Genomic DNA, 19,578 nt, shown 5'->3' with positions numbered 1-19,578 from the left:
TATATATATATATATATATATATATATATAAACATTACACATTAAAAACATTAAAATTAAAAGTAAACTGTCATTTTAAATTGTCATGATGCGGAAAAAGTAGCATAAGAGAAAGTGACATCAGTAGAGTTTTTTGAAGTTCAAAAGTTGTTCATGCTAGGATTGTGTATGACGTCCTGCATTGTTGGTTTTTAATCACACTGTGGTATCAAACGTCCACTTCTGATTGAACTGAAAGATCATAGCATGCCAGCAGTCACCAAGGAAACAAAAGGGAAGTTAGAATAATGCACAAGGAAAATGTGAAATGATAGTCTACATGTTTGAAATACTGATACACTAGATACAACATATAGAAAACGTATACATGATTGATCTTCTGAAGTCAGAGAACGTTGTGTACTATAAGTCATAATTTTTTTGTTTGTTTGTTTGGTTCGCTTTCACACTGCCCTTTTTGCAAGTGAACCAGAAATTGTAAACAAAACCATGTGTGGTTAAGGTCACCCATTCACTGGTTCATCCATTCAACCATAGTTCATTTGGAAGCGGACAGAGACCACCTCTTCAGCTGTGTCTCAGTACGGTTGTTTGGTCTGCACCAGAGTGTGATTGCTGTATTCACACCTGCCCAAAAGATCCGCAACAAGTGGGGAAACAAACTTGAGTTTGATTCAATTGAACCAAACAAGACAGGTGTGAATACACCCTAAGAGTAAAGACAGGTGTGATTATTTCTTTTTATTAATTGTAGGGTTCCATTTTTAGCTCCCTTCCTCGCCATACATTGCAGAGCCTGAAGGTCACAGGTTACCACCCTCAGGGACGTTATCGTCAGAATTCTTGAATCAGGGTGGTTCTTCAAAGATCCTCCTGTTAATCTGCAATGTTGCTGGGTCTGGCCAACAAGCTACAAGGTAACCAAAGCACTACATTTTAAACCAATGTTACAGGCTATGTCAGTGTTCCCTAACCTTTTTGCCAATTGAACAGACCAGACCTTGTTTACCAGATATTTCGAGAAATGTTCTAAACTAATTCAGTGGACCCTTGGATGGACAGTGAGCCAGAGCAGTGAATTATTTACGTTGTTTAAAATTCAGTGGTACTTTTTAAGCCTGGCCTACAATATTGTAAGTACCATGTAAATTTTTTTCACGATGCTTACATTGCAAAAATTATACAATTCTCCTTTAAAACACCCTCTCAGATTGAAACTTTTGCTGCAAACGCTGAATCAGTATAATTTAAGATTGTGTCGCAACTTTATGTTGAGAGACAATTATAAGGCATTTAAAACAATAGTATTACACTACTGATAAACATTCATATACTTGTGCCTTTATATTTCACCTTATTTTAAGGAAGGAGGTGTAGCTGAAATTTAACTTCTTTACTTAAGCTAAATTGAACTTAACGTCTTTTTTTAACAAATTAATACTTTTATCTAGAAAGGATGCCTGAAATTGATTAAAGATGACCATCTGAAATATTTCAAGCAATACTATTTCAAATGAATACTCTTATTTAAAAAAAAATATATATATATCAAACAGTGTGTCAAGGTTTACACAAATGTATTATGCAGCAGAGGTGAGGGACTCGAGTCAGACTTAAGTCGCAAATTTTATGTCTTGAGAGTTGCTTGACAAATATTCATAAAAGACTTGACTTGACTTTGACTTAATATTCATGACTCAGACTTTAGTTAAATGACTCTAAATAACTTGTCTTTTGTTTAATAAATATCTGTTCATTTTGGAAGCAACACACCCTAACCAAGTGACACAGCAGGCAAGCAGAGAGAGCTTACAGTGTTGCTAATTTAGCAACTTTGTCGCTAGATTTAGTGACTTTTCAGACCCCTTTAGCAACTTTAAACTCTATTTTGCATGCAAATATAGCTGAAATCAGAGCACAGCCATTTTCTTTATCTTATGTGTATTTGATTTGATTAGACAACCTCATGATTATAAATCAGGATTTTTGTGCAGATTAACATAAGGGAGAGCTGGTTATGTAGTCTTAATGGGCTGCTTTTCTGTCACTATAGTTTATATTCATCCCATTGTCTTACAACAGAAACAGAAAAATATACCAGTGAAAACAGCTTTATTGAGAATTTGGCTGCGTTAAAATACAGTTTGTGAGCACTATCCAGTTATTATTATTATTATTATTATTATTATTATTATTATTATTATTATTATTTGCATTGTAAATGGTTATTCACCGTTTATAAGGAAATGTCAGCTCTTTTTTTTTTTTGCAATAGCTCTTAGTATTTTCATGTGTACAGTGTCTAATAATTGGTCTTCAGTGTTAGACTTTGTGTGAAAAGGCTATGGATAGTTTATGGGGATGCACATAAATATATTGTATACGAACACACACACTTACACACAAAGTAAAAATCATACAGACTTGCAGACTCAACTCAAACTTGCAAGCACAACCATGCACCTGCAAACAAACAATACAACTTTCACTCATATACATGCACACACATTCACTCACAAATATTAATAAATCACACTCACTCAAATCACCTCTCTCTCTGTCTCTCTCTCTCTCACACTCACTCTCTCTGTCTCTCATACACACAAAGATTAATAATGTAAAATATTCAATCCACCTGATAAACGGGTGCAAGAATTGTGTGATTCAGTTATTACTAATTCTTCTTCTTGTTGTTATTCTTTTGTTAAAAAGCAAGGCTCTAACTTAAGGATGTTTTCATGTCCCATAAAGGCGATGTCTGTTTGAATGCCATTTGGTGGCATGGAAACCATTATACTTATTAATATTTACATTTACTTGTTGGTACATTTGCATGGTTTTCTGCAATGTTTGAGGCAAACAGTTGTAGTTTTTTAATTTTTATGGTTTTGTGTTGTTCTAATTTAAGTTACATTTACATTTTAGGCTATATAGTTTACATTTTTATTTATTTATTTTATTTTTAGGTTAACTCAGTTGTATGTGGACAAAATGCATATTGCAATTTTTTGTTGCAAATAAAACTCCCATTTCACTTATTTTAATATATAAATTCAGTTAAATAAATCAAACATTTGTATGACTTGACAGTGACTTGCTAGACCCAAGCTACGACTTGACTTGAATTGCTTGACATAAGCATTGATTTGACTTGACTTGCTTGATTCTCACAAAAATTGATTTGGACTTGCTTAAAGACTTACTGTTATGCAGCACAACTGTTTACGATTGTAAAATAATCAGAAATGTTTCTAAAGTGCCAAATCAGCATATGATGTCTAATGGATCATGTGACACTGAGGGCTGGAGTAGAAAATAGTTATTTTAAATTCTAATAATATTTCACAACTGTACTTTTTACATCAAATAAATGCAGCCTTGGTGAGCATAAGACTTATTCAAAAACATGACAAAATTTTGCTGACCCCAAACCTTGAATGGCAGTAAATATATTAATAAAATGAATGATTCAGCTTTATATGTAATATATGTTATATGTGTGCTGTGTTATTTTTTATTTTTGTTGGTTTGTTTTTAGATTTTGAATGGTTTGTTTTACCCATTTAAAAATATATGTAATAAATATATTAAGTATTTGCACACACACACAAAAAAAATCAGATTGGTGTAGCAGCATTCAGTCCTTTGCTATAGTTACAAGAGACCATTCAAGATGCACAAAGACATTAATTCATACAAGTCAGATCAGTCAGCTCTGTCAGAATCAATAATCCAAGTAAGTAAACTGCAGAACAGGGATCATCTTGCATGCTCCACCTACAGCTGCACTGATCGCTTGGACTCTGGGGAGTGCTGCATCTGGCTCAGTCTTCATCACTAACCTCCAGCTGTCAATCAGAGCTGCACACAGTCTCACTCCCTGACCCGTGGAAACAGATGACGGGTATTCCCCTGAAACACTTACAAATGTCAAGATGACATTTTAGGGCCTAAAGAAAAGGGAGAGAAAGAGAAAGAAAGTGTTTGTGTACTGCACCTTAATGGCAGATGCCTGCAGCCTCTGGCCCACATTTGATATGGGAAGTTGTCTCAGGGATTCAACATTTGCAACAAAAGTTAAAAGAGCTGTACCAGGTTTCAATTTTCAGTCTGAGAGGGTGTTTTAAAGGAGAATTGTGTAATTTTTGCAATGTTAATTTGATTCTGTCCCAACTTGATGTGCAGTGAAAATCCATTCCTAGGTTCAATTCCCAAAAGAATGTGAGTGTATTGGTTCTATGGCACTTTCAAAACATTGCTCTGTTTGCTTAAGCAGTCTGATGTGTCTACTTCTAATTCAGCCGATGTTGTCAGGCAGGTCTACCTTTAATATCTGATTTCTGGGAAACTATTTTGCAGAGTGCTTGGGAAATCTTATTTATTTATGTGGTGCAGTAGTCTCGCATGTATGTACTGCTTAATATGTCTGTTCATGATCCTTTGATGTGGTATTTTTATAAAATGTTATATATTTTTTAAATAGTTGATAAATGATGACCAGCTGGTCACTATTCATTAATTATATTTATCTGAAATTTATAATACCACAATAATAGACTGATGTGAAAATCAATCAATCAATCAGTCAAATTGCACAGCAGTCTGTACCAATGTTTGTACAGAAAACATTGAAAAAAATAATGAAAAATATTTATAGACTGTGCGGTCAGAATTTCTCCCCGTCCACAGTTCACAAACTGTCTAGTTAACTAAATGCTTACTAAATTGCTTTAAATAAACCTCTGAATATATTTCAAAGACTAGGAAATTCAGTGTTTATTTCATCTACAGAAGTTATTATTGTATCGACACGAACTGTGTTCCCTTAAACCGTAAAGTCGATAAATCAGATTAGAGCTTGCCAGATTGAGAAAGTGTATATATTTGCACAAACATATATTCAAATATGCATCAGACGGTCAGATAATCTTAGACTGGATGGATGGATTTAAGTTTAGAGTTGGTTAGATTGATGGATTGTTTGTTTTTGCTGACTGACTGACTGACTGACTGACTGACTTGTTTGATTGATTGATTGATTGATTGATTGATTGATTGATTAAATTATGCTGTCACTCATTTTGACTTTTTTCTTTTTCTCTCCAGGTTTGGGCCTCCAATCCTGATGAGAGTAGAAAGGACTCAGTCTTGGGATCATCTACAACAGAGTGTCTGCAATAAGCTTTACTTATTTCAGAAAAATACTATCATAAAGGTGAGTGTGAGCTGAACATAAATTACTACTCTCGGGTTTTGGTGTTAGCCACATATGCTGTGGTTAGAGTTAAAGTAATTATAGGATACCGAATCTCTATATTATGACGGAAGCCCCTCGGTAATTGTGACACCTCTCTCCCTGCAAGCTTAAATATGCACATGTGAGAAGGATAATCATAGAGATTAATGAGTTGAACAGGTTATGGGGAGATGAAGAGAAAGAGAGACGGTCAACAGTATAGATTCTTTTTCACTCTAATTAAATACACACCTGTTGGAGTTACTGACTGAATATGAACAAATGTGCTTATTATCAGTCATTTTCTTTTAGATACATGCTGTAGAACCTGATTATTGTAAGTTCAAATATACAGGAATGTCATTATACAGTGTAAATGTATCCATTTTCCCAAAAAGAGAGATTAGTTTAACTTTAAAGTTTGCAAAACCAGGGAATCATAGAGTTAAAATCTAAAATTCATTTTAATCACTTTATTAGAAATATGTTTAACTGACTAACAGCTTACATATATCAAATTAACTAATGCATTAAATGCAACTTTGAACAGTAAGTCTTTAAAACTGGATGTCAATGTGATGTAACACTGGTCCTGTTCACTGACTCTGTTTTTTTAGATGCTAATTTTCACAACTTATTTTAAATTACAATTTTGAACCTGATAGATTGTATAGGAGCCTTGCGCTGCACAGCAAACTAAATGTGTTAGAACATATTTCAGAAAATTAATGAAAGAGAAAGACACAAGAGATCTTACAATGTCTCCTAATTGGTTCAGTACAACAGATTGGCCAGTACTGCAGAGAGCAGAGTTGTATTATTGCAATGTCTTCACACTGTAATAAATTAAAGTACCAATATAAACTCACCTTCTCAAACAAAAGACTGCTGCTGTTTTCATCTGTTCATTGGTTCCCATTAAATCTTTAATTTATCACTCTGTACGCTTGAGTACAGCTCCATTTTGCTCTATTTCTGCTTTAAATTGCATCTTTAGAGCCTGATGTTCCTCTCTTCCTCAGTCCCACTATTAAACTCATGCTGCTGTCATTCCCGGAGAAAGAATTAAACACAATGTATTTTCCAAAACTCTTAAGGCAAAAACTTTGTTAATTCAAAGAATGTGATATTATCAGGAAACTGTTATCATTATTTTCAGTGGTGCGAGAATGTTTATGAATCAAGGATTTTGAAATGTTGTCACTCATGTATTGACAAAATTGTCCAGGAAGTATACATGATTATTTAAACATAAATTAAAAATAGTGGTGTAAAAATTGTGTTTAGCAGGCCGTGGTCTATTTAAACATAAACCTGGATGTTAAAGGGTTTGTTCACCCAAAAATCATAATTCTGTCAGTTAGTTATTCTCATGTTGCTCCAAATCCAAATAAAGACTTTAGTTCATCTTTGAAACACAAATGAAGTTACTTTTAATGAAACCTGAGAGGTTTCTGTCCCTCCATTGAAAGTGCATTCCACCGAAAGTTGATTAAGAGATCACAAAAGTGATACATATGAATCAAGCTGTTCAATTCCCTTACGAAACAAAAATATATGTGAATATATTGGAAAATATAATGTGATATATGAAATATATTTTGATATATGGGACTTTAGTTCTTATATTTTTCAATATTCTGCAATATATGCATGAACCATGTATAGGCATATATTGATACATATAAAATATATAATTAGCAATAAGACAGAAACAATACAGTAGCCTACTACGTAGCTTTATTGAAACACTCATTCCTTTTTATTAACACATGGGTTTACATACAAAATTAAATGTCTCAAAAATACATTTCCAATATGCCTACAAAGCTCCGCAATTCTATACAGATTCAGGCAAATTAATGTCCACATTTAATCATTCAGAAGACACTTTTATCCAAAGTGACTTAAATGAGAACAATAGCAATCAAACCAACAAAAGAGCAATAATATGTAAGTGCTGTGTAAGCCTAACGCAGTACATGTAGCAAGTTTATATACTGTTTATATATCACATATATTTTGTAGATATTAACAATATTATATTTACTATATAATTACATTACAGGATATATACATACATATTTGGATATATATTACAAAATATATTTGTCAGATTTGATTACATATACATGTTCCGATATAAATGTTAATATACACACGTGGTCAGAATTGTTGGTATCCTTGGTAAATATGATCAAAGAAGGCTGTGTAAATAAATCTGCATTGTTAATCCTTTTGATCTATTATTTTAAAAAATCACTAAAATCTAACCTTTCATTGGAGGATAAGAATTCAAAATGGGGGGAAATATCATTATGAAATAAATGTTTTTCTCTAATACACATTGGACACAATTAACAGTACCCTTTTATTTTGAAACCTCCTTTTACCAAAATAGTGTAGGAGTTTTCTCCTATAATGCCTGATGAGGTCAGAGAGCCCCTGACAAGAGATCAGAGCCCAGCTCCATGTTGGTGGTGCTTCTCTTCAGTTCACCACACTCATTTTCTATAGGGTTCAGGTCAGGGGACTGAAATGGCCATATCAAAAGCTTGGTTTTGTGCCCAGTGACCCATTTTTGTGTTGTTTTCAAGGTTTGTTTTTGGATTATTGTCCAGTTGGAAGATCCAAACATGGCCCATTATAAGATTTCTAACAGAGTCAGTCACTTTTTTTATTTTTTTATCTGTTGGTATTTGATAGAATCAAAAATGACATGTGTCTAAACAAGATATCCAGGACCTCCAGCAGAAATACAGACCCACAACATTAAAAATACAGCAGTATACTGTATTTCATTGAACACATGCAGTACTTTTTATCCCAGTGTTGACCAAAACCCATCTTGAGTGTTTGCTGCTTAAAAGCTCATTTTTAGTTACATCTGACCATAGAAGCCAGTCCCATTTGAAGTTCTAGTCGTGTCTGACAACTGAATATGCTGGAGATAGTTTTTTGGTGAAAGCATTTCCTTTTCTAGAATTTTCTTTTTTTTGAAGCCCTCCCAAACAACATGTGTTGATGTAGGTGCTGTTTGATCATTGTTTTAAGGTTTTCTGACCCCGAAACTCAACCTTTTTCTGCAATTCTCCAGCTGTGATCCTTGGAGAGTCTTAGGCCACTCAAACTCTCCTTCTCACCGTGCATTAGGACGATATAGACACACTTGCTCTTCCAGGCAGATTCATAACAATTTCTGTTGTTTGGAACTTCTTAATTATTTCTCTTTTTGTGGGTGTGTTAGGTTTTTATTGATATAGTTGTTTTTTTAAAGCCACTTTCTAATTTGTGAAGCTCAGTTATCTTTTGCTGCACATCAGAAATATATTCTTTGGTTTTTCTCATTGTGATGAGTGATTAATTTGGAATTTGGTCTTTGTTTTGTTTTCCCTCCTATTTATATTTCTGTGAAACAAGAAGCAATGGCTGGATAATTTCATGTTCATAATCACGCTGGTGTGCTCAAAAAATTGTGAATATGAATGGGATTGTATTTTAGAGATATATTTTACTCTTAAGAATTTCTAGGGGTACCAGTAATTGTGTCAAACATGGATTTGAGATTTTTTCAAACATGTATTTGATCAACCCCCCCCCCCCCATTTTAAATTCTTATTCTCCAATAAAAAAGGTTATATTTTTGTGATTTTTTTTAAAATAAAATATCAAAAGGATTAACAATGCACATTTATTTTCACAGCAATTTATTTTCACAGCCTTCTTTGATCATATTTACAAAGGGTACCAACAATTCTGACCACGTGTGTAAAGTAGGAGTGTGCGATATAGCCTCAAAATTATATCACGATATTTCAAGAATATTTGCAATATTAATATTTACTGTATGATATATACTCTACTGTATATATATTTATATAAATGTTACAACGTTTTATTGGTGATTGCAGCTGGCAGGCAGCAGCATTTTATTAGTGCAAACACGATGAAGGGCATTTTCCATTCTTTTCCAATGAGCTACTGTCAATTAATGACAGACTACCTAATTAGAAGTGTAAACCTATTGTCAAAAGGTGGCAGAAGCAGCATTATAGTGCAATAGTAGTGACCAGTGTTGGGCAAGTTACTTAAAAAAAGTAATTAGTTATAGTTACTAGTTCTCACAAATAGTAACTGAGTTACATCATTATAAAAGTAACCAGGGAAAGTAATTGCGTTATTTAAAACAAAACAAAAACAAAAAAAAATATGTTCAAATATGTCAAATAATTTGGATGCCTCCAATATTAAATGTTAAATGAAGGAAGTCCTCAGTGCCCCTTTTTTTTTTGACAGCAGCAGATTAATAAATTATTCTCATTACTAATTTTGGGAAGATGCAGTATCACATTGTCACATGCCTTGTAAAAATTCATAAAAGTGTTTGAGCAACGTGACGAGTAACACTGTTTCAGCGCAGAATTTCCCTCGCGGTTAGAACTCTAAACCCTGGCTAACGAGACACCTGCAGCGCTGTCTGAATGCAATTTCTGCGTGAATTTGTTTGGTCTTTTTGCTTATTTCGGCTGCAGAACAATCGGTGCATCCGTCATCAAGTCGCTAACCTTATATCATTGAAATCGTCGATATGACACATTTTTTTAATAACTGTAACAATGTATACCGCATTATCATGGACGGTATCGGGCACACCCCAATGTAGGGTGACACACACACACACACATACATATTACATATACAAATTGCATACATGTTCACATATATGTGTGACATTATACTGCATATATGTTAAATTATATGTGTATTCAATATTTATAAATATTACAAATATATAATCCAATATATGAAAATATATTAAAATAAATATTTACCTTGAATTGTGTTCATATATTGCTAATATATGTTCCCATATAAATGTGACTATATGAGCACCATATATGTTGACATATATTCCCCAATTTATGGAAAGCGACAATTCCTGTATGTAATTATTTAGTATATTGTAATATATTACCACAATGTATTATTCTCTATAATTACCAATATACTGAAAATTCTTTAATATATTGACCGTTCATATATAATAAAATATATTTTCTTTCCGTACGGGTTAGTCCTTCTTTTTATTCACATATGAACACTGATCAACACATGTAAACATTTCTTGGTCATAGACATTTCTGACGAACTTCCAGAAATGATTGTTGATGCCAACCCAGGCTGGAAAAAGGTTCAATGGTTAATCATACCCTGCTCTGGCAATGAGGTAATCCACTGCCTCTCCAAGAAGAATATTGCTACTCATCTAAAGTTTGCCAAGGACCACGTGGGTGAGCCAGAAGACTATTGGAAGAATGTCTTGTGGACAGATGAGGCCTAAAAATAGCCTTTGGTTTAAATGAGAAGCATTACATTTGGGGGAAACCAAAACAGTGCATTCAATAATATGAGCCTCATCCCAAATGTAAAGCATGGTGGTGGCATTATTATTGTTTGGAGCTGATTTGCTGCCTCTGTACTAGGCTTGGCATCATTGATGGAACGATGTCCCCATGTTTTCTACAGGGTATTTCAGTCTTTGTACTGAAGCTCAACAGAAAGTGGGTCCTGCAAAAAAACAACGACCTTAACACACAAATAGGTCTGATCTACAGTCACAGAAAACTTTGATTGCCATTATTGTCTCCCAAGTTTGTCAAACCAGGTTCTGAAGCTGCAAAGGTTCACAGCTTTAAATCAAACATTATCAGAAGATCTGATCTCATACAAACTACTGTTCCAAAAGTTTGGGTTATTAAGATTTTTTGTTTGTTGTGTTTTTTCAAAAAAAAAAAGAAATAATTGCACAGAAAAAGACTGCAATTATTTGATCAAAAATACAGTAAAACCGTAATATTGCAATATATTATTTAAAAAACAAAATGTTTTATATTTTAATGTTCTTATGTGATGACAAAAGCTGAATTTTCAGTAGCCATTGCTTCGGGGGTCACATGATCATTCAGAAATCTTTCTAAAATGCTGATTTAGTGCTCAAGTAAAATTATTGTCAATCTTGAAAACAGTTGTACTGCTTCATATGTCTGTTCATGATCCTTAGGTCACCCAAAAATGAAAATTTGATGTTTATCTGCTTACCCCCAGGGCATCCAAGATGTAGGTGACTGTGTTTCTTCAGTAGAACACAAACTAAGATTTTTAACTCAAACCGTTGCAGTCTGTCAGTCATATAATGGAAGTGAATTGGAATCATGGCTTTGAGAGTCAAAAAAACATACACAAACGAAACCAAATTTTTGTACAGTATTTAACAGTATTTATATTGTTTTTTACCTCTAATTCATCATATGTCCAAACTGTCCTGAACGCGTTCTCAACAGCAGGCGTGTGACGCATCGTCGTCTTCTTGCTGCTTATGCCAGATCGCAGACTTATAAAAGGCATTACTGCCACCTATCTCTCAAATGGACGGATTGGACACCCTATCTACAATCTCAATAAGGAGTGTCAATGGTCCATTTGATGTGATTCCCCATTTCACTTCCATTATATGACTGACAGACTGCAATGGTTTGAGTTAAAAAAAAAATAATCCTCTGTTTGTGTTCTACTGAAGAAACAAAGTCACCTACACATCTGGATGCCCTGGGGGTAAGCAGATAAACATCAAATTTTCATTTTTGGGTGAACTATCCCTTTAATGCATTCTTGCTGAATAAAGGTATTACATTAAAGAAAAAAAAAATTATTGATCCTAAACCTTTGAACAGTAATGTTGGTCAAATTTATCCAGAAAAGCAGATTTTAAGGGTTCACAAACTTTCTAGAACCACTGTTCACACCGTTATGTCATTTCAAACCTGAATACTGTTTTGGAAGAATCTTCATGCTGTTCTTATTCATATAAGGACTTTTAGTTAAATGGCTACACGTGAGGTGAATTAATAATTTGGTGTTACATTTTGTATTAATAGTTTTATTTGCCCTCTACAGACTACTGAACTGTTTAGGATTCGTTGTAGGGTGGGGGGGTCGGCTTCCTGCAGTTACCGGACTCCCCACGACAGCAGACCTCTGTGCCACCCAACTGTGGACAGGTGAGCCCACATAACCCAGCTGAAAAAAAAAAAACACTAAATATACACTACTGTTCGAAGGGTTTGGAAGTGGTACAATTATTTAAAGGGTTAGTTCACCCAAAAATTAAAATTAGCCTGCGTTTTTACCCACCTCACCCCTCAAGCCTAGGTGTATATGACTTTCTTCTTTCAGACAAATCCAGTCGGAGTTTACATTAAAAATTGTCTGGCTTCTTCCAAGCTCTATCATTGTAGTGGGCGGGTGTTTCTGTTTAACATTTCCGAAACACACTAAATAAAAGCACGCAAAAAATCCAAAATAAAATGTGCCTCACATGGCTACGGTGGGGAATGAAGGCCTCCTGTTTTTGCTTTTTTTCAGAAAAATATCCATATTTCAAACGTAATAAAACACTATTCTATCACTTCTGCTTACTGTCATACGGATGACATAGACGTCCGTGTTGCGGATTAGTGACGAACGCAGAGAGAGAACAAAACAAAACACCGTCATGAATTAGAAGCACACAAAATGAGTATTTGTAAAGAAAAAATGTCGGAGGATTTCGATATAAGCCAAGAGGAGACTGGTTTTCCTTTGCTAAGGTAATGGAAAAGAGACTTTGCGATGCCTTAGTACATTTTAAGGATGAATGCCCCCGGAGCCTTGAGAGACTAGCATATCTCAGAGGTATACAGAAAACACCAGTTCAATGATGCAAAGTTGTTATTACATTTTAAGGAGAAATAGATTATACACCTGATGCCCCAGGAGCATGAGGGCATGTTGATATATGGAATATGTAAAATATTAAAATTTAGACTTTATTTACCGGGTAGTATTGGATATTTAATGGTGTTTCCTGTGATGCTGATTTTTTTTAAAGCCAGTACTCCAAGGCTTCAGTTGTACATGATCCTTCAGAAATGCTTCCTTATATGACGGTTAGTGAAGACATTTGTATTATTCAAAGTTGAAACAGGTGGTGTTATATTTTTTGTCAAACTTAATTTCAGGATCTTTGTATAATAAGAATACACGCCAGCCCAATACAATGATATTAAAAGCTAAGAAGAGCCAGAACAATATTTTATATTTATATATGGACGTCATTTAATATATATAGTTTAATTATATATTTTTAATATCTATTTTTTTTCATTAACCATAGGATTTGAGGAATGAAAATGTTTTATAAATAGAAAAGAAAAATACCATATTTCAAACATTTGAACACTATGTTCTAGTCATGCTTACTGTCCCCCGGAGCCATAACGTCAGCGTAAATTATAGTGACGCGCAGAGAGAGAACATACAAAACAGGTCAGGTTCAAAAATAGTATTATAAAGATAATATTCGGAGGATGCCAAAGGAAACTGTTTTCCTTTAAAATAGTAACTTTGCTTCCTTAAATTTAGAAAGGACTTATATTCAATTCATGCAAAAGTTTTAATTTGGGTGAAAAAGGGGCCTATCTACGCCATAACGGTTTTGGATACTACAGAAAACAAGGCCCACATGATTAGAGCTAGAAGAGCCAGAACAATTTTTAATTATAAACTCCGATTGGATTCGTATGTGCATATACATAGGATGGCCAAGGATGGAGTAAAAACAAAGGCTATATTTCATTTTTGGGTGAACACTAAATATTCTCTTACGGGTAGAAAATACTTGACAACAAAACACAGGTAAAAACAGAAATATGGTTAAAATATTAAAATTTAGAATAAATTTTTGTATTTGAATATATTTCAAAATGTAATGTATTCCTGTGATGACAAAGCTGATTTTTTTTAGAAGCCATTACTCCAGTCTTCAGTGTCACATGATCCTTCAGAAATCATTCTTATATGCTGGTTTGGTGCTCAAGTAACAATTTTGTATTATTATAAAAGTTCGAAACATTTGTGGTGCTTATTATTTTTGTCAAAACTTTTAATTTCAGGATTCTTTGATATATAGAAAGTTTAAAAGAGCAGCATTTATTTAATTTTCAATCCTTGCTAAATGGAGTCTCAATTTCTGTTTGAAATTGTAATAATATTTCACAATTTTTTATGTATTTTTGCTCACATACATACAGCCTTGATGCTTCCTTGATACAGAATGTTTTCTGTACGCCTAAATGCTCTTCAGTGGCGCTAAAGTTAATATCTCCAGCTGCTTTAAACTTTTTAATTGGTCTCCAAAACACCCACATACACAGTATTTTTAACCTAGTTTGCACTAATTGTATCCTCTCCTCTGCATCATGTTTGTGAGGCTCTAGAGAGACAAACCCACAAGCCAAAGCATGAAGAGCTCATCCTCTCAGTGCTGTAGGTGGAACACACAGTCTCAAAAGCCAATGATCTATTTCTCAGTTTAAGAGCTTAGAACTCAGTTCCACAGTCGTCGTGACGGCAACCTCATTCGCTTCTCTGCCTGCTATTCTGGGGCTGTTTTCCTCCCTCGGAAGTGAAGTATAAACAGAATTATGATGTTTTATATTTGTGAATGTGTTCTACTTTAAAGTTTCATGTTTTTTAAATTAGAGTTCAGTAAAATGGAAGGATCCTTGGACAGATATTTATGAAATCACAAACTAAGGAGTTTTGAAGGTTGTGTGTGTGTGTGTACCTAGTATTTGATCACGGTTATGAGGACCAAAATGTCCCACACAAGGAAATTTTTTTAAGTCCCCATGAGGAAACAAGCTTATAAATCATACAGAATGAAGTTTTTTGAAAATCTAAAATGCAGAAAGTTTCCTGTGAGGGGTAGGTTTAGGTTTGTGGAAACAGGTGTGTGTGTGTGTGTGTGTGTGTGTGTGTGTGTGTGTGTGTGTGTGTGTGTTCATATTAAAAATAATATTAATATGATTTTTTGTTTTCTCTGTTAAATGATGAAACTCGTGTGGTGTGACCATGAAAGTCATGGTGCATAAACAACACGTATATTCAGTGTGGTAACACTTTAATAACTTTCATTAATAAATAATAATCATCTGCATGTAATAACCTAGAATGCTGTCTGAAGACTTGATGGGCTGCTCTGTCAATTCTTTGTCATCAGTTAGGAAACCTAGGTGTGCTATTTGATGGCAATTTTTCCTTAGAAAGCCACATTTCTAGCATTTGTAAAACTGCATTTTTCCATCTCAAAAAATATATCAAAATTACGACCTATGCTCTCAATGTCAAATGCAGAAATGTTAATCCATGCGTTTATGACCTCAAGGTTAGATTATTGTAATGCTTTATTGTGTGGTTGTTCTGCACGCTTAATAAACAAACTCCAGATGATCCAAAATGCAGCAGCTAGAGTTCTTAATAGAGCCAGGAAGAATGACCATATTAGCCCGGTTCTGTCAACACTGCACTGGCTCCCTATCAAACATCGTATAGATTTTAAAATCTTGCTTATTACTTATAAAGCCCTGAATGGTTTAGCACCTCAGGCCCGGTTCAGATCTTGTTACATTATAGTCCTCCACGTCCGCTGCGTTCTCAAAACTCTGGCAACTTGATAATATCAAAGTCAACTGCAAAACACCCGATGGTACTTGCTACATCTTTTAGAAAGAAGAAAATGGCATCAATGCTAAAATATTAGTCTGTTTCTTGCATCATTGACACACTGTTTTCCTAATTAATGTTGTTCAGTTGCTTGACACAATCTGTTTTGTTTAAAGCGCTATATTAAATAAAAGGTGACTTGACTTGATTAACAAACATTATATAATGCTCAAAAACGGATCATTAGTTAATATATATTAAAAAATAGCTATAAATATCAGATAATGTGCTTGTTAATGTTTACTTAGAAACTTATTAATCATTACCTAATTATTAATAGATCATTATTTCATGTAAAATGAATATGCTTACAAATGTCATTACACTTTCAGTTCATATGATAATGTACTTCTTGAAAATCTGTAAATGATTTTTAACATGTGTTATACAGTAAATTAAAAAGCTATTTTGTTTAATGCACAACTTTTGCATTAGGGACAGGTTTGGTGGTATGGGTAGGTCTACAGGTTGGTTAAGGGGCCAACAGTATACAGGGGTCAATTTGATTAATATAAGGGAACTGTCATGCATGCCTACTGTGCTGGAGTGAAGAGACGAGGGGGCCTGTCCGCCAACAAAAAGCACCTTATTACGACCTATATTTACGTTTTAAAGTTTAAGCGGGCCTCTAGTGGGCCGTAAAAAATAATGACAGTATCGCATTGCGTCTGTCGTCATGAAATGACGTACAGTATAACGTCATTACCAATCAAAACGCACGTTTATTTAAATGCAATGTGTGGACTTTTTACACCGATCTCACAGTAATTTGTACATATTTTACTAGGTGGCTTATTCGTTCGAATGACCACACTAACCCCACCCCCTAAACCTAACCCTCACAGAAATCATGCTAAATTATGATTATTGAGCATATACATTTTACGTGCACGTCCGTTCGTCCGTGGATCGAAGCCATGATAGCATGATTGCATATCAAGGTATAACGCAATAATCTACCAACTGAGCTACACGAAACGCAAATCACAGTGCAAATAAAAGAGTACAAAACATTAATATGAAAACGACCTTTTGCCGATAAGGGCGCAATTGTAGTATACGCTCTGATGGGTCGTATTTCAGGGATTTGGACCAAACGACCTATACGAGCGTATTAGTTGGAGGACAGGTTGGTCGAGGAGATGTAGGAGATTCCAATTTACATAGAACATTATTGAACTGAACACCAGGAAAGCACACGTAGCACTGGGGTTATACGAACAATACTGGAGAGGAAACGAGGGGTAGAAAACACTTGCGGAGCAGGCAGTTCAGGAGGCCACGGCGGAGCAGGCAGTTCAGGAGGCCACGGCGGAGCAGATAGTTCAGGAGGCCACGGCGGAGCAGGCAGTTCAGGAGGCCACAGCGGAGCAGGCAGTTCAGGAGGCCACAGCGGAGCAGGCAGTTCAGGAGGCCACGGTGGAGCAGGCAGTTTTCAGGAGGCCACGGCGGAACAGACAGTTCAGGAGGCCACAGTGGAGCAGGGCAGTTTCAGGAGGCCACAGCGGAGAGGCAGTTCAGGAGGCCACGGCGGAGCAGGCAGTTCAGGAGGCCACGGCGGAGCAGGCAGTTCTGGGAGGCCACGGTGGAGCAGACAGTTCAGGAGGCCACAGTGGAGCAGGCAGTTCTGGAGGCCGCGGTGGAGCAGACAGTTCAGGAGGCCACAGCGGAGCAGGCAGTTCAGGAGGCCACGGCGGAGCAGACAGTTCAGGAGGCCACGGCGGAGCAGGCAGTTCAGGGAGGCCACGGCGGAGCAGGCAGTTCAGGAGGCCATGGCGGAGCAGGCAGTTCAGGAGGCCACGGCGGAGCAGGCAGTTCTGGAGGCCACGGTGGAGCAGGCAGTTCTGGAGGCCGCGGTGGAGCAGACAGTTCAGGAGGCCACAGTGGAGCAGGCAGTTCTGGAGGCCGCGGTGGAGCAGACAGTTCAGGAGGCCACAGCGGAGCAGGCAGTTCAGGAGGCCACAGCGGAGCAGGCAGTTCAGGAGGCCACAGCGGAGCAGGCAGTTCAGGAGGCCACGGCGGAGCAGGCAGTTCAGGAGGTTCAGGAGGCCACGGCGGAGCAGGCAGTTCTGGAGGCCACGGTGGAGCAGGCAGTTCTGGAGGCCGCGGTGGAGCAGACAGTTCAGGAGGCCGCGGTGGAGCAGGCAGTTCTGGAGGCCGCGGTGGAGCAGACAGTTCAGGAGGCCGCGGTGGAGCAGACAGTTCAGGAGGCCACAGCGGAGCAGGCAGTTCAGGAGGCCACAGCGGAGCAGGCAGTTCAGGAGGCCACAGCGGAGCAGGCAGTTCAGGAGGCCACGGCGGAGCAGGGCAGTTCTGGAGGCCACAGCGGAGCAGGCAGTTTCAGGAGGCCACGCCCGGTGCAGACAGTTCAGGAGGCCTCGGTGGAGCAGGCAGTTCAGGAGGTCACGGCGGTGCAAACAGTTCAGGAGGCCACGACGGATCAGACAGTTTAGGAGCGTGCAGAGGTTTCCATGCCATGGGGAAAAACAGGAAAACAAAACACTATCAAAACCAAAAAACAAACACAGGGAGTAGGGGTGCAGCTTACTGTCTAGGTCTGGTATTCTGTCATGCAGGAACACCTGGGAACAATGGAACAGAACAGGGAACACCTGGAACAAATGATAACACAATCAGGACAGGAACAGGAAGACCAAATAAGGAGCAAACATGGAGCACGTGGGGGAAGGAGATACACACAGACACGGAACAGAGTCTGACAGGAATACATTCAAAATGTTTATATTATATTGTTTTGATAAATTAACATTTGTTTTCTTGGAAAACTGATTTTCTTTTTCCTGTTGATGTAGTAATAATATAAGTGTTAAGGCAATAAAACGTGTTTTGCATGCAAATTAAAATTAGTGTTTTGTCTTTAGCACTAAACTACCCTTTACACAATGGTCATTACAGCAGCTAAAGGTCCAATAAAGACACTAAATGATTAGTAAACATGTATAAAAATTTACAGATGATGAATAGTTTCCACTTCAGATTGAGTACTGCAAAAACATTAACAAATAATTAATAAATGATTTGTAAAGATGTGTAAATAGGGTGAATTCAGGTCATTTTGGACACATTTTGCCATTCAGACGACTGCTCATAATGAGTTATGAGTTAATGAATAATATGTTAACATGAATAGTTTGTGAGGTGCTTAAAAATTACTAATTAAGCTAATTTTATGTGAACTGAAGTTTAATGACATTTGTTAGCATTCAAAAGTACATTAAAAAATAATTTTTCTGCAAAATCATTTGTAGATTTTTAAAATGTGCATGATCGTATGAATTGAAAGTTTAATAACATTTGTAAACATTAACTAATGATTCATATATACAGTACCATGGTATTACCATCTGATAGCATCACTATACCAGGATACTAGCAGTGTTTTTTTTTTTTTTTTTTTTTTGTGCAGATTTGAGAAAAATGAATGTTGCCGAGGTGTCTGATCACCTCTTCCTACCAATGTTTAATTTTTGCACTCTCATCCAAGTCTGTCACTGTATAAATAGGTTGTTTATTTGTAATTATGATGTTCAGATGATAGCAGAGACATTCCATTTCTCATGTGGTTACCTGCTGTTCTCTGACGCAAGCCGCTGCTCTTGTGTTCTGAAAGCCAACAGTGTTTAACTGTGCAAGTAATTAAGTTTGTCAGCAATTGCTGAAGATGTATTCATCCATCTAGAGGTTTCACAAGCAAGATTCAGTTAAGAAGACCACATTTT

General features: G+C 36.2%; 1 protein-coding gene across 1 annotated transcript in view; it reads left to right on the top strand.

The window, feature by feature from the left end:
* The window catches only part of LOC109067399 (ubiquitin carboxyl-terminal hydrolase 43-like), a 101,710-nt gene that overhangs the window by 73,072 nt on the left and 9,060 nt on the right, over nt 1–19,578 (top strand). The window contains 3 exon segments of the mRNA XM_042755051.1: nt 755–917; nt 5,107–5,215; nt 12,191–12,294. Coding sequence (XP_042610985.1) covers nt 755–917; nt 5,107–5,215; nt 12,191–12,294 — 376 coding nt within the window.

This window comes from Cyprinus carpio, unplaced genomic scaffold (genome assembly GCF_018340385.1).
Source record: "Cyprinus carpio isolate SPL01 unplaced genomic scaffold, ASM1834038v1 S000006629, whole genome shotgun sequence".
Classification (NCBI taxonomy): Eukaryota; Metazoa; Chordata; class Actinopteri; order Cypriniformes; family Cyprinidae; genus Cyprinus; species Cyprinus carpio.
Note: the sequence above shows the minus strand (reverse complement) of the source record. Positions and strands in the feature narration are given on the sequence as shown.